Here is a 15,231-nt window from a genome sequence, read left to right as displayed (position 1 = left end):
CCAAAAGAGTCAGTAAGATCACCAAGAGAATATACAAAGAAGAAAAAAAGAAGATGATGAAGAAGAGAACCTTTGGTTATATATATTTAGAAACAGTCAAAAATTATTAAAACAAAGAAGCCTGAAGATAAAAATATCCAACATACGTCCTTTACCATCTTTGAAAGCAAATTTGTACACAAAAAAAGACAGCTTCTAGCTTTACTTTTGCAAAGATGGAAAAACTAGAATAGGGACTCTTAACTACTGCTCTACCAGACAGAATTTCAAGCATAATTAAATGCTGGAAACTAGGAAAATGCAGGGTCATATATTTATGGCTAGAATTTTTCCCTATAACTGCAACAAAGCTAGTTCCCTTTTGAAACTCAATTGCCTAAGCCAGAAGGAGAACACTTCCACATACATTATGTGCCAATAAACTCCTTCTTCTAACAGATGGTACATATACAAACCCACCTGTCATTTCAGACATCAGCAGATCCCAAGATCTGATTTTAGTCTTGACTCTCTTTGTGTTGCCTATTAGATACCCAGATTCATACTTCAAATAACATCTGTCTGGACAAGGAAGTCTGTGGTCTCATTAGCTATTATATCAGAAGCTCAACAAAAATAACTTTCAATAAACTAGCCCACTTTAAAAAATTCATTATTCTTGATGCATGCTGCTTCTAATATGTAATGGGCTTCCTATTAATCCAACAAAGGCAGACTCCATACACTGCTCTTTAAAACCTTGTTTATGATCACGATTATGAGAGACATAATGTGTGGCATAGCAAAAAGGGCAACAGACTTGGGGTCAGAAGAACTGAGTTTGATTCCCTCCCCTACTCTGCTAGACTTACTAGCTGTGTGACCATGAGCAAATGATTTTTACTTTCAGAGTCTAAATTTGTACATCTGTAGAACAGTAATAATAATACTTGCAGACCTAACTCACAATGGGTTACTGTGACAAAAACACTTTTGAAATATTATGCTGTTGTTCAATCTTTTCAGTCATGTCCAATTCTTCATGACCTCATTTAGAGTTTTCATGGAAAAAATACTGGAGTGATTTGACTTCTCCAGCTCATTTTACAGATGGGGAAACAGATGAATAGGGTTAAAGCAATTGCCCAGGGTCATATAACAAGTGTCTAAGGTTGGATTAAAACTCGATTCTCTTCCCGTCTCCAGGCCTGGCACTCTATCCACAGAACCATCTAACTGCCATTGGGAAGTATTATAGCACCACATAAATGTAAGTTATTATTATCACACACAAACTTGACAGCAAAATAAATACAAAAATTATTTCTAGTTCAGATCGAAAAAATACAATTCTTTGGTGCTTGAGATTGATGATGAAAGACAATTATTATTACTTATTCAAACACTTTGTTATCTTTGATCATTAGTCGATATATTTTTCTACAAATTATAATTATTTATAAAAGCTAAGGAGACCTCTAGAACACTGGGAAGACCCTCGTTGGCAAAAGCATGGGAGAAAATAGACAAAAGCTGCACAGGATAAAAAGGCATAATGTGTTGCAGTTTGGATTGTTACAGGGATACCCATGTTGGCAAGATAACAAATCCATCTGGGGATAACTAAACCTGTGCCAATGACGTAGTACATAACTAGGGCTTTCACAAATAAAATTCCCATTTCAGCTTTATCTTTCTTCAAAAATGTTTAATGTACTCATGATGATGGCTAACATATATATATATATATATATATACGATTAAGCATCTGAGAATACCAGCTGAGAATTCAGCCAGGCCATGACTCATCAGTAAGTACCTTCCACAATAATTGGCAAGCAGGCTTTAGTTAAATAAAAATCTAGACCTCTCATACAAAGTAAAATGAAAAGGGTCCAAGAGTCAGTGTTTTAATTTGCCTTCACTGACTACCCAGAGACCTTCTGGAATGAAAATGACCCAAAAGAATGGGAAGTAAAGAATACCAATAGTAGCAAAAAAGTATCCAAGGGTCTCTGGGCCTCTAGCAGTAGCATGTAAGTTCCTTGATGATAAAATTGTTGTTGTTGCTTTTGGATCCACTGTGCCCAGCACAGCATCTTGTATATCATAGGCACTTAAATGTGTGTGGAATTGAATAGTCACAAACATATATATGCAAATCTAGGCTTTTCATGTGAAATTACTTTTGAATTGGTGCGTTTTGTTCTTATGTACAAATATTTACATATTACTCCCACTTCATAAGAGATCTCTTGTAGCAAAGTAAAACATTTAAGTAAAACTAATAACATGATGACTTCAACTGAAAGAACACATGAAGCATTTCACATCTGTAGCCCCCCGCTCACCTCTTTTTTTAAATTAACTGAAATCCTATTCTCTCTCCCTCTCATTCCTCACCTGAGTGAACAAAAAAAAAAAAAACTAAAACAAAAAATAAATTTATTATAACATATGCAGTCAAGCAAAATAAGCTCCCTCAATGGCTATAAAAAATATATATACATCTAATTCTGCCCTTCATTCAATTACTTCTCTAGAAGAGATAGCATGTTCCATCACCAGTCCTCTAAAATCATGAATGGTAATTGTATTGATTATAGTTCTTACAGTTTTCAAAATTATGTTTTCATGGTGGTGTTTGCTATTGTACAAATTGTTTTCTTGGTTCTGCTCATTTCATTCTTCTTCCATTTGTAAAAGTCCTCAAAGCAGTTTATTAAAAATTGAGGGAAGGCATACTACCTCTGATCCAGGACTGAACAGGAAAGGGATGGGAAAAAGATGAGAAGAGGGCTCCCAGTGCCAGTTCCAGGACAGTGCGCGGAGCAGCAATACCATGGCTAGGAATCAGGGTGTGCATGGGAGCAGGAGCCCAAGCAGGGGCCCAAGTAGAGATTAAGAAGAGGCTCATGTAACAGGCCCCTGAGCAGCAGATGGGGTCCAGCAAGGAGCTGCCTCTCTTCACCAGTCCAGCCCCAAGGTAGAGTGCTGCAGGCAGTGAAGAGTGTGTCCTCAAGGCTGGAGGACTCTGGCAGTGACTGTAATGAGGACACTAGCAGCACTGAAGATGGCCTATCCAGTAGCATCCCAAAGATGACTCAGACAAGTCCCAGGTTGGTGCCACCTTGCAGAACATAAAGGAAGAAAAGAAGAAGAGAGGAGTAGAGAACAGAAAAGATAGAAAAAAGTAATAAAGATCAGCGTCACTGTCAACAAACAGCAGATTCTAACAGCAGAAAAGATGAGAACTAGAAACAAGGATAAGAAAAATTAAGAGAAATGAAAAGAGAGTAGCCTAGATCAGTAGTGACGTCAGAGGTAGTGACTAAAAGTGGTGACAGAGACAGTGAATAGCAGATACTCTGATGTTAGCAAAAGGAAGTCTTCTAACACAAAAAGCTACAGCAATGCTGTTGTTTGCAAATGGTATTTATAAATACCTCAAAACTATAGCTTTGAAGGTCAAGACAGGAAACTTCTACTTTATGTGTATCTGGGGAGGGGATGGGGTGTACTAGAGTAAATGGTTACTCATACTTTGACAGCCTCTAAAGCTTTAGAGAAGGAACACTAAATGGCACATAATTCAACAGGCAAAGGTATGAATATACTGTATAAACAGTGCCAAATTAGGTCATTCAGGTCTATACCATACCATTTATGGGTAGATCCATAGCTAGAGCATGTTTTTCCAACAAACGAATCCTTGAGAAATAAGGCATAATACCCATTTTCTTCTTGAGGACATACACACAAATGTAATATCTGAACCCAAGTTACTGCTGATTTTTCAAATCTAAGGTCCTTTTCTCATCCTCCATCCTTTTTTTAACCTCTCTGTAATATTTGACACTGCTGACTCCCCTCTCCTTCTGGATACTCTTTCCTGGGCCCTATTCTCCCTGCTCTAGACATCCTTTGACTTACAGATCTCATCAGCTCTGATGAGTTCAAGTATCATCTCTATTTTGAAAATTCCAAGATCTATATACTAAACCCTCATCTTTCTCTTGAGCTCCAACCCTACATCATCTACTGGTCAATGGGCATTTCAAACTGGGTATTTGTGAGGAATTTCAAATTCAACATATTCAAAAGAGAACACATTACCTTTCCCTCAGAATTAGCCCTCTTAGAATTTTAATATTACTGTTGAGGCACCTAGTATCTTTGCATCTCAATGTCATCCCTGATTCCTCACTCTCATTAATCCCACGTATACAATCAGTTGCCTAATCCTGTCACTTCAGCCCCCACATTTCTTATATACATACCTCCTTCTCTCCACTCAGACCACCACCACTGCAGCTCAGGCTCTCATCACTTTTGTAATGAACAAAACAATGCCTCCATATTGGCCTACCTGTCCAAGTGTCTCCCCACTCCAATTCATCCAAAACATAGCTGCCAAAGTGATTTCATTAAAGTGAAGGGCTCACCATGTCACTCCCTTACTTAAGAAATTCTAATGGCTCCTTTTTATCTGAAGGATCAAATACAAACTCCTGTATGACAGTTTTCACCACATTATAGCCTCTCCTGATTTTCTTCAAAACTCAGTTTGTCAAGCTCCATCTTCTGCAGTGCAGAAGGACATTCCTGGACTCTCAATTGTTAATGCTTGCTCCTATAAGCTAACCTTTAATCTGCTTTGTAATTGTCTCATATCTACCTAGAGATGTACATCTGTCTTCCCTATTAGAAGGTAAGACCTTGGAGGGTAGATTTTCACTTCTGGCTTTGTATCCTCAACACTTATGCACAGTATCTAGCACAGAGATAGATTCTTATAAATGTTGGCTGATCACCTGATTTAATAAAATTACTTCTTCCAAATCCCAAGTTCTAGCATACAAAGATTCTGTGTTTCTACCCTTCTAGCCTTCAATTTTTCTGACTTAGTGCTACTTTTTTGTTTCCTCTTATATGAAAGCACCTTCACCTTTAGATTCCCCAACTCTGTATCTTTCTAGTCCCATTTCATTAGATGAAGCAAAAAAGAATTTGAATGAATGTTCTATGATCTCCTATAACTCACCTAAAAACTTAAACTTTGGGGACTAAAGCACACATCCCTTAAAATGAGAGTTTTTGTATAATATTAAAGAATGAGTTACACTGCATAAATTTCTAAAGGAATGAAACAAAAATAAAGGATGCTAAGGATTTCGAACAGAAAATTAAACTTACACAGTAAATAGTATGTCCATGTTATTAGTATCCTAAAAAGGTAATATAAATACAGTCCTATTGTATAAATTAAAATACTAAACTGACAAGTGACAGAGGAAATCATGAAGAAATAAACGATCATAACTTTTATCTTAAAGTTTTCTAAGTATCATGGAATATTACATGCTAAATCAGGACTACCAAGAAAGAAAATGTTAAGAATACGAAAATAGAGGCTATGGGTTACAGGAAGAGAAGGCAACGAGAGCGACCCATCTGTTGTAGGTTCTCACCCAGCGATGTTCTGTCCAACTATCCATATTTTTCTGGCAATCTAAACTTTCTTACTAATTTATGCCTCTACACTGCCACGGTATATTATGTTTCATGCTCCAGAAATCTTATTTGTTTTTACAAAAAATAACAAGCTTTGTCCTGATAAGTAATTAACAGGGTAAAACTATGGGTATCTCTCAAGGCTTTAGACCCTCTTCTCTTTGCTTTCTATACTTTCTAACTTGGTGATTTCATCAGTTCTGTGTATCACTGTCCTAGTCTGTGTAATTATTTTTCAAGGTTTTTCTTCTTTTCAAAAAAATCTCATTTAGGGGATATAACCTATATTCCTAACAATGATGTATGCAAATTAACTAAGAAGCAGAATCCAAAAATAAAAATGGCCAGAGAGCCTAAAGAGAGAAGCTACAGTGTATCACACTCTCCTAAACTTTGCATAACAAACCATTCATTCAACAAATATTTATCAAGTCTAAATAAACCAAAGAGCTAGAGAGACAAGGGCTAAACAAACAAGATTGTGCTGTGTATAGAAACTAAAGACTTTCACTCTACTTGAAATACCCAGACTCTTACTCCAGACACAACTGAAGTTAAGAAAAAAATGCTAATAATACAAAATATATTATGAATATAGATACACTATAAATAGAATAAAAAGATAAAGTTCTCCAAAGGATACATACTCTGGTAAGTACACTGGCAGCCAATAGACTAGTCTTCCACCAAGTACAAGAGTTTCTGCAGCAAAATTTAGAAGGTCTACAAACATGTCGCTCAGATGATAATTGATGGAAACAGGGATGTGGCTTTCTGGACTAAACAAAACAAAACAATATATATATGCTTACTGTTAAACATTGCAAATATTTTTTAAAGGTAAAGTTTAATAAAGAAAAACAACAAGCATCTCAAAGTTGGAAAAGCTTAAATTTTTTTTTTTGTTTTGTTTTGTTTTTTTTTACCCTTGTACTTCGGTGTATTGTCCCATAGGTGGAAGATTGGTAAGGGTGGGCAATGGGGGTCAAGTGACTTGCCCAGGGTCACACAGCTGGGAAGTGGCTGAGGCCGGGTTTGAACCTAGGACCTCCCGTCTCTAGGCCTGACTCTCACTCCACTGAGCTACCCAGCTGCCCCCAAAAGCTTAAATTTTAATACACATATAGTAATCTAAAGCTTACTTACCATTTTTCTATTCCTTTTGGCATTTCTTTTTGTGAACCCGTTTTTCTAGTAGATTCTCTGATACCATAGGGAGCTAAGCAGAAAACACAGGTAACACTGACAGCCAGAATTCACCTTATAATTTCAAAAAACATATCTACATTAAATTAATGATGTCCAGGCAATTTTTCTGCACACTAGTTAGCAACAGCAATTCATTCACGTATCTAATTCAACAATCGTTTTTTACTTTAGGAATATCAACATAAAAGTGGCCTTGTTCTTGTTGTTAAGAAACTTACATTTTATTGGGACATGGGAGAGGTAGAGAAAGAATTATAGCATGGAAATAACTAAATAGAAAAAAGCTAATAGAATGATTATAGAAAATGAGAGACCATAATGTTTTCCAAGAATATGTGAGAGAAAGCATTTTCAGTTAGAAAATGAAAAAATGGAAAAAACATATAAGATTGTCAACAAATGAAGACTTGATAGATACATACTGAAAAGGAAAGTCTGGTTCATTAATTTAACAGTGAAAAATATAACATGGGAAAATGAATTTCCATCTACAAGCATGTATTAAGAACCTAATACATAGGGGCAGGGAGGCAGCAAAGCCGATAAAGCACCACACCTGAATTTGGGAGGATCTGGTTCAAATCTGACCTCAGATGCTTCAGAGTGTGTGACCCTGAGCAAGTCACTTAACCCCAACTGCCTAGCCCTTGCTGTCTTCTACCTTGGAACAGATACTTAGTGCAGATTCTAAGACAGAAGGTAAGAGTTTATTTTTTAAAAAAAAGGAATCTATGATGTGCCAAAAGATTCAAAGATTAGAAACAAAGGAGACTCTGGGCTCAAGGAGTTTACATTCTGTAAGGGTAAACAACTTGCAAGTTAAGTAGATACAAAATAAACAGAAGGCAGTTGGGACGGGAGCACTAACCACTGGAAGATCAGGAAAATTCTCTCGCAGGAAGTGATGTTTGAGCTGACCTTCGTAGGAAGCGGGGGTTCTGAGAAATGGAGTGAGGAGGAAATGCATTCCAGTAAAGGAAAAGAGCAGGTACAAAGACGTGGAGACAAAACGGATAAGGAAATAGCATTATTAAGCACTTACTCTGTACAGTCATGTACTAAGTTCTCTAAGCAGGAGGGCTGCGTGTAAGGTCATTTTGCCCTGCCTGAAGGAACAAGTGCCAGCACAGGAATTGGTAACAGGGAGTCAGAGTTACTGAGCAGGGAAGTGATGTTATCAGAACTGTGCTTTAGAAATACGCCTGGCAGCTATGTGGGAGGCAGACTGGAAAGGAGAGACCTGAGGCAAGGAGACCATCCTTAGAAGGTTATTGCAACTGTCCTAGAAAAAGGTAGTGAGGGGTCGTAGCCAAGGTAAATGGGAAGAAGGTGATCCAGGTGTGGAAGGACCAAAACCTGTACCTGGCGGCCTACGTGGGGTGAGGGAGAGGGAGGTGCTGGAGACGACGGGAAGGTGGCAAACGCTGCCATAGAAGGATAACGAGGCCCTCCGCAGCGCCTGCGAAGCTCAGAAGAGGGTGGGTTTGGCCATTCAGAAAAGTACTGATTTCTGCCTCAAGCAGGTTGCCAGGCAGCTGCGTGATACGGCAGACAGAGTTCTAAACTTAGGAGTCAGAAGTCGAAACCCCGCCCCAGATATCACACTAGCTGTTCGGCCACGAACGAGTCTCTGTGAGCCTGGGCTTCCTCATATGTAAAACAGGAATAATAACAGCACTTACCTCCCAGTGTTGTGAGGATCAAATGAGATACTTATAAAATGCTCAATATAGTTTAAAATATTTAATAAAGCACATAGTAGATTTATTAATGATTGATTTCATTCTTTCCTACACCAAAGGATTGTTGTGAAAACCAAATGAAGTTACATTTATAAAGTACTTTGCAAACCTTAAAGTACCATATAAGTGAATAAATATGCATTATTATTGATAATTTATGAGTCATTTATACTTATGGGCTAATCGTTTCAAAATATCCAATAAGCAGTGAGTGATGTAGGGTTAGAATTCAGGAAAAGACTAGGGGAAAAACAAGAGTAGAGGAAAACAAGAAAATTGAATTTGGAGTTAGGAGAGATAGATTCTTAGGAAAGTCACTTAAATTGACTGAGCTGCTCTTTCCTCATCTATAAAATGGAATTAATAATATGAGCCCTAACAACCTCATAGGATTATTGTGAAGATCGAAGTGGTTAAAAAATGTAAACTGCTTTATAAAAACAATAAAAATTTATTAAGTTCATCTATGTTGCAAGCGTTCTATCTACTATGTGTTAAGGACACAAAGATGACAATAAAAAAGAAATTCTTCACCTTCAAGAAACTTGTACCCAAATGGAGGACACCACATATAAACAGATAAATACAAAGATAATTCAAGAAGCAAAGGAGCATCAACAACAGAGAAAGAACCAGCAAAACCTCCCTAAAAGAGTTATATCAGATAATATAAGCCTTTTTTTTTTTTTAACCTTGCAAATATTTATTCTCCTACACTTCAATCTCTTTGGGGGACTTTTCTCATTTGGTTTCTTTTTTTTAACATGTTTTTATTGTCATCTTTGTTTTCACATCATCTACATTTCCTCCTGTCTCCCTCCCCCTCTGCCTAGGATTATTATAACTAACAGTAGTATTATCAAATTTTCCCAGATCTATGGGAATTCAGTATTCCTCTAATTGCACAGTATAAGATGTCCTGTGATCTTTCTTTTGGCAGCAATAAGTGCTACAAAAATACAAAGACCTCTATTTAGACAAACGTGCAGTATTTATCCATTCTCTTACTAAAAATCTCAGATTATATTTGAAAATGGACTAGACATCTTGCTTCTAGTTTTTCTGAAAAATACTGAATTATCCTAATCACGAAAATAAATGTATATCTACATACATACCTAGAGCCAAAAAGAAATTGGGTATGAGAAAGAAAAAAATTAGAGACTAAAACTATCATCATATTGTTAAATTCTGCATTCCTCTTCAATAAATTACTTGTACTACCTTCCATTTTTTTCTTCCTTATTATTAAATGAACAAATTAGGTGGAAATAGCACTAATAAACTATGTGCCCTGGTAAATGGTTTCCCTAACATGTAAAGCTAATTTGCACAATTCTAATTGTATATCTACTATGACATAGAAATATACTTACGATCAGTGATGATTGCATCAAAAAACAATCCCTTTCTCCAGGAAGGCTTAGATGCATCTGAAACGAGGACATCAAGGTAGTATTTCTCCAAGCCATACTGGCGAAGATTTGCCTTAATATTTTCATCTGGACCTCTCCATTTTTGATTTTTCCTACTAGCCTTTCCTAATGGGTAAGGAGAATAAGAAAAAAGAGAATATCAAGTTTTGACATAAGTATTAGCCAAATTATTCTTATTCCTTGTCATTTAACTCAGAATCACTTTTAATTCTGTTCCTTAAAAAAAAAAAAAAAAAAAAAAAACTTTTAATTTCATTTACATTTTGTTTATACAAGTGAGTACTTTCACTTGATTCATTATGAAATACTACTTCAGTAAGATAAGATACATTGTCACTGGACTCCTGCAATAACTCTCTCCTTGGGCAACAAAATACAAGTCCTATTTTCATGTAAAACTGCCTTCCTAGATACTTTTCATGCAATGGGAACTAAGCCACCTTAGCTAACAGATAAAACAGGCCAACCTTTCAAATAGTACCCTTTAATACAGTATGCTATAGAATAAAGTTATAATATAATTTTTTTTTAATTTTACAAAGAACTTTTGGGGTATTTTCCCCAAAGAAAATCTGCCTGTTACAGGAAAGAGTCAAAAGATTATAATTCACCTGAGCACATTACTTCAGTGCTTCAAAAATCCATAATTTTATTAGCATAGGTATCCCCTCCACCAACAACTACTGATGTGACATAGTTGTCAGTTTTCAAGAGCTACTGTGGGCTCTTTTTGTAGTGCCAAAAAAATGGAAACTAAGAGAGTGGCCATTAATTTGGGAAAGGGTGAACAATTATGGTATATGAATATAACAGAATGCTACTGCAACAGTAGAAATGATTAAAGATGTTCCAGAGAAATATTTAAGGATTGATATTAGCTGCTGTAGAATAAACTAAACAGAATCAGGAGAACAATTTAAACAACGATGACAACATACCAAAGACAAACAATTTGAAAAACTTGAGAATTCTGATCAATTTGAAGACCAATGATAAATGGCACTACCACCTGAAGACAGAAACCTGATGAACTTAAGATGCAGAATGAGATATATATTTCTTGAAATGGCCAATTTGGAGATCTATTTTTTTAACTATGCATATTTGTTAAAAGGCTTTTGTTTTTTTTCCCAATGTGCAGAGGAGTGAGGAAGAAGAGGAAACTTATATTTGTCAATTGAAAAATAAAATAAAAATTACAATAAAAAAAGATTTTGTGTCTCCAAAAAATTCATTACTGTAAGGCCAACATGGTGATAAACTTCTCTGAACTAGGCAATAATGATCTTCAGATGACGTACATGATGTCTTTCACTAACTCCATATTCAGTGGCATTTTACCTGGCCTAAATTCTTCTGACTGTAATCTTTTTTATATTAGAAATGTATAAACATAAATGGCAATAAAACTAGCTTAACAAGTTTCATTTTGCTCATTATAAATGTTATAATATATCTTAAACAAAGGAAAAAAATCCAAGCCATCAAGTAGGGATACTTAACTCTGGCTTCCTCTAGCAAGAGAAAAAGATATAGCATAAGAAAATCTCATCTCATACATTAAACATAAAGCTAATTGACCACCATACTCCATAAGGATATAATTTCTTCATATAAGAAAGTAAATCACAAAGAATACCTCTTTCTTGGGAGGTGGTTCATGGAATTATTTGTTTCTCTCTACAAATTGTTGGGGGGGGGGAACAAAACTAAAACAGAAGAGTACTACAATTCATCCTATCAAATTTACTCTAATTCCTTAAAGCTAGTTCTTTACTTAGGACCTCAACAGGGTAATTTTGGTTTCATCACAGGAAATGCTTTAATCAACACAGCTGCCAACTTTTGGTTAGTGGTCCTAAATAAGTAATGGCAAGATTTATAATACTGCCTCCAATGTGTCAAGTAAAGAAATGCTATGAAGGTCCCTTAGGAAAAATGAGCCATTGCTATCATATTTATTTATTATTATTTATCATATTTACTACTTATTATTCATATTATTAATCATATTTATTCATATGTTAATCTCTCTCAGGTATATCTGAAGAAGAAAACCAGAGAGGTCTGGAGGATAAGAGGAAGTAAAAAAATGTTTTTCTTATCTTGACATAAAGGTCACCTATTTTGACACTATTAACCTAAAGTTGACTATATCACAAAATAATACCCAAAAAAATTATTTAACTTTCTATTATCTATAAAAAGGAACTATTAATATACTAGTAATGAGTGTTAAACCATTTGGAACCACAACTTACCCAATCCATGAACTGTATTGTAATCTATGTCTGTTCCACATACATAGGCCCCAAAATGAGCAGAGGGTATCAAGAGGCCACCTGAAAATCAAAGAGATAATAACAGTGCATGACCAATTAGGAGGAAAACTACATTCCCCCTCCACCCTCCCATTTCCTCCTCTTCACTTTATAAGTACCAGAGAGCCTTAAAATATAGCTGTCTGAAGGGTGTGCTAGGGATTTATTCATCCTTACTAATAAATTAATCTGAGTTCATTAGAAAGTAGGGTATAAATTAGTATAGCTTTTATCATTACTGAAAAGTATTGCTGATATACAATTATTTCTTCAACATTTTTTTTTGTATCTCCATTCTACTCAAAGGGGCCCCTACAGACACATCCTGCTCATTTCTGACAAATTAGCTCATAGGATTTGCTACATAACCACAGTTGGCATCCTTCTCCCACATACAAAATGACTAACTTCTGACATTTGGGCTTAATTCTCAATGAAGTCACAAAACTATAAATAAATATTAGAGGGCAGAATTTATGCCACTCACATGTCAACCCCTACCAAAACCAAAGGAAACATGTTAGGACAAGTTAAAGTTTCTCATGTAGATGACTTTTTTGGTATTTTTCCTTCATATTTTAAAATAATTCCATTTTTCAAAGTTAAATATCAACATAAAAATCAAAAACAAAAATAAAAATGCTCATAATAATTAATTAGTCTTTGACTTTATATATGTCATAGCCCAAAGCAGAATAATCTAACAAACTTTACATTTGCCTATTTACTATTTGACAGAGGTGATATATGATTTAGGCCATAAAATACTCTGGTGTGGAAAAGAAAAATTATGGAACTTCAGGCCCTAAGATTTCCCAATTATAACCTCTCAAAATAGAATAGATAGTGCTTCCAAAAAATCAATTATTCTCTCCAGAGTCAAAAATATTACACCTGTATTATGTATGTGCAGTGAACAATCATGTCCTTTAAACAATACTTAGAACAAAGTATTATAGGATTCATATAAAAATACTTTTAAAAGACAAACAATACTACCACTAAAGAGTTATGAAAGTAAGGATGAATAGAAAAGGAGCACCAAAAGCAAACTGAAAATTACATCCAAAGTCCATTCATCATGAAAAGGGATTTAAGTGAAAGATAAGGGGATAAAGTCTCGATTAACCTAGTCATAATAACAGAATCGTCAGAGTAATCGTTATGAAATGTGAGTATAAAATGTGTCATGCTGAATGACTTATAATATTCACACTATAACTTGAACTACTTCAATTCTACCCAAAGACACAGATACTCACCTCATAGAACTAGTTGCCAAGTGAAAAAGAAAAACTTCCCTGTAAGCTTCCTCAAACACAACCTTATCCACTTGGCTACGAGTTCAAAAAAGACAAGACACTTTATAATATAGTATACTGCTGAAAGGAGATGAATAATCTTTTTTTATTTCTATTTTTTTAGGTTTCTTTTTAAAAATGAGCTTGTCTCACTGCCTTGGCCATTGCATAACCACTGATAGCCAGCCACAGAGGCTGCTATACCCTTAGATATTCCAGAATTGATGGTTTATGAGATATCAGTATCAAAGGAACAGGACAAGATTCACCTGCTTCCTACTCTCATTCCAGAACCTGGGAATGTCTTAGCTTCACTCTCCTTAACAGGAACATTTGCAAACAAAGTTAACATCAAAAAATTTTAAGCTACTAAATGTGCTATCCAAGTATAGACTGATAAAAGCTTTTCATTTCTGAAAACTTAAGATATCAGTCATAACAAATTGGACTAGGTACAGAAATGAATGGCTAGACTTCAATAAGGATATAATAAAAGGAGGTGAAATAAAAAAGAAAGGAAAAGAAACATAGTAGAGCCTAATAGTCCATTGTGCCACTGAAAACATACACAGACAATATGAAATATGCCACGCTTAATTAAATCTATTAAACACCAGTAGTCTGAAGGAACAATGTCAACAGAATGACATGGATAGTACTAGACAAAACTGGATTACCCAACCTGACCAGATAGTTCATTAAATTTCCATACCTTTCCTTCCTTTAGCAAAAATTGGGCCTTTTTTCAAAGAGCTTATCCAGGGAAGCCAGTTAGAATTATAAAAAATTTGACAGGGGCAGCTGGGTAGCTCAGTGGATTGAGAGCCAGGCCTAGAGACGGGAGGTCCTAGGTTCAAATCCGGCGTCAGACACTTCCCAGCTGTGTGACCCTGGGCAAGTCACTTGACCCCCATAGCCTACCCTTACCACTCTTCCACCTATAAGTCAATACACAGAAGTTAAGGGTTTAAAATTTAAAAAAAAAAAATTTGACATTTTGCCAACTTGGAATTTCAATTCCAATTCCATTTAGCAAAAAACAGGCAATGGGAAAAGGCCAAAAAAAGATGTCAAATTCATAAGAGTTTAAAATGAAATGTGCTTCTTTTTTTTTTTTAATCCCAGCTCTATGATGGGCAGGTGATAAGGTGGGAGACTAAGAACCCTTTAGAAAATCAATTATCAGTTGCTTTTTTCTGATTTCATCCTTTACTTTCTGTTGTCCCCTCAAAGAAAGGTGAGAGAGTTTCCCACTCTGAGGGTCATGTGTCTCCTATTTCATCCTGAGGAAAGAACCAAAAGAATTTGGTTCAATACTCATTGCCCAACAGGAATAAACACTACATTATTCAAAGGGGAACAAGTGAGGGTATTTCACATCACTGAGCCCTGCACCTCTCTATGGAATAACTGTAGCTACAAATAGAGAACTAGATTTTCCAAAGAGAAACCTTCATTTCCTTATCTTCTATTGTATTTTAGCAAAGAAAGAATAACTAAGGTCCTAAATAAGTCCACACAAACTTCTGAGAATTAGCGACAGAAATGTTCAATTATCCTTCAACAGAAAGTGACCACATAATAAATCTGTTCATTACTACTCAATATTGAATTTTGAATCTGGTATCTATCACCAAAGTAATAATAATAATGAAAGCTCAGCATTTGCTTAGCACTGCACCAATATTATCTCAGTTTAGGCCTCACAACAAGTGGGAGGGAGAGAGGA

At 35.6% G+C, this 15,231-nt stretch overlaps 1 protein-coding gene across 2 annotated transcripts in view; it reads right to left on the bottom strand.

Annotated features, from left to right (window-relative positions):
• The window catches only part of TRMT11 (tRNA methyltransferase 11 homolog), a 65,963-nt gene that overhangs the window by 24,264 nt on the left and 26,468 nt on the right, over nt 1–15,231 (bottom strand). For both annotated transcript variants that reach the window (XM_044676926.1, XM_044676925.1), the window contains exons 8-11: nt 12,142–12,222; nt 9,821–9,985; nt 6,640–6,712; nt 6,141–6,272 (exon numbers count right to left, since the gene is read on the bottom strand). In XM_044676926.1, coding sequence (XP_044532861.1) covers nt 6,141–6,272; nt 6,640–6,712; nt 9,821–9,985; nt 12,142–12,222 — 451 coding nt within the window. The remainder of the gene's footprint in view (nt 1–6,140; nt 6,273–6,639; nt 6,713–9,820; nt 9,986–12,141; nt 12,223–15,231) is intronic.

The sequence above is a fragment of the Gracilinanus agilis genome, chromosome 4 (assembly GCF_016433145.1).
Source record: "Gracilinanus agilis isolate LMUSP501 chromosome 4, AgileGrace, whole genome shotgun sequence".
NCBI lineage: Eukaryota > Metazoa > Chordata > Mammalia > Didelphimorphia > Didelphidae > Gracilinanus > Gracilinanus agilis.
This window is presented reverse-complemented; position numbering and strand designations above follow the sequence as displayed.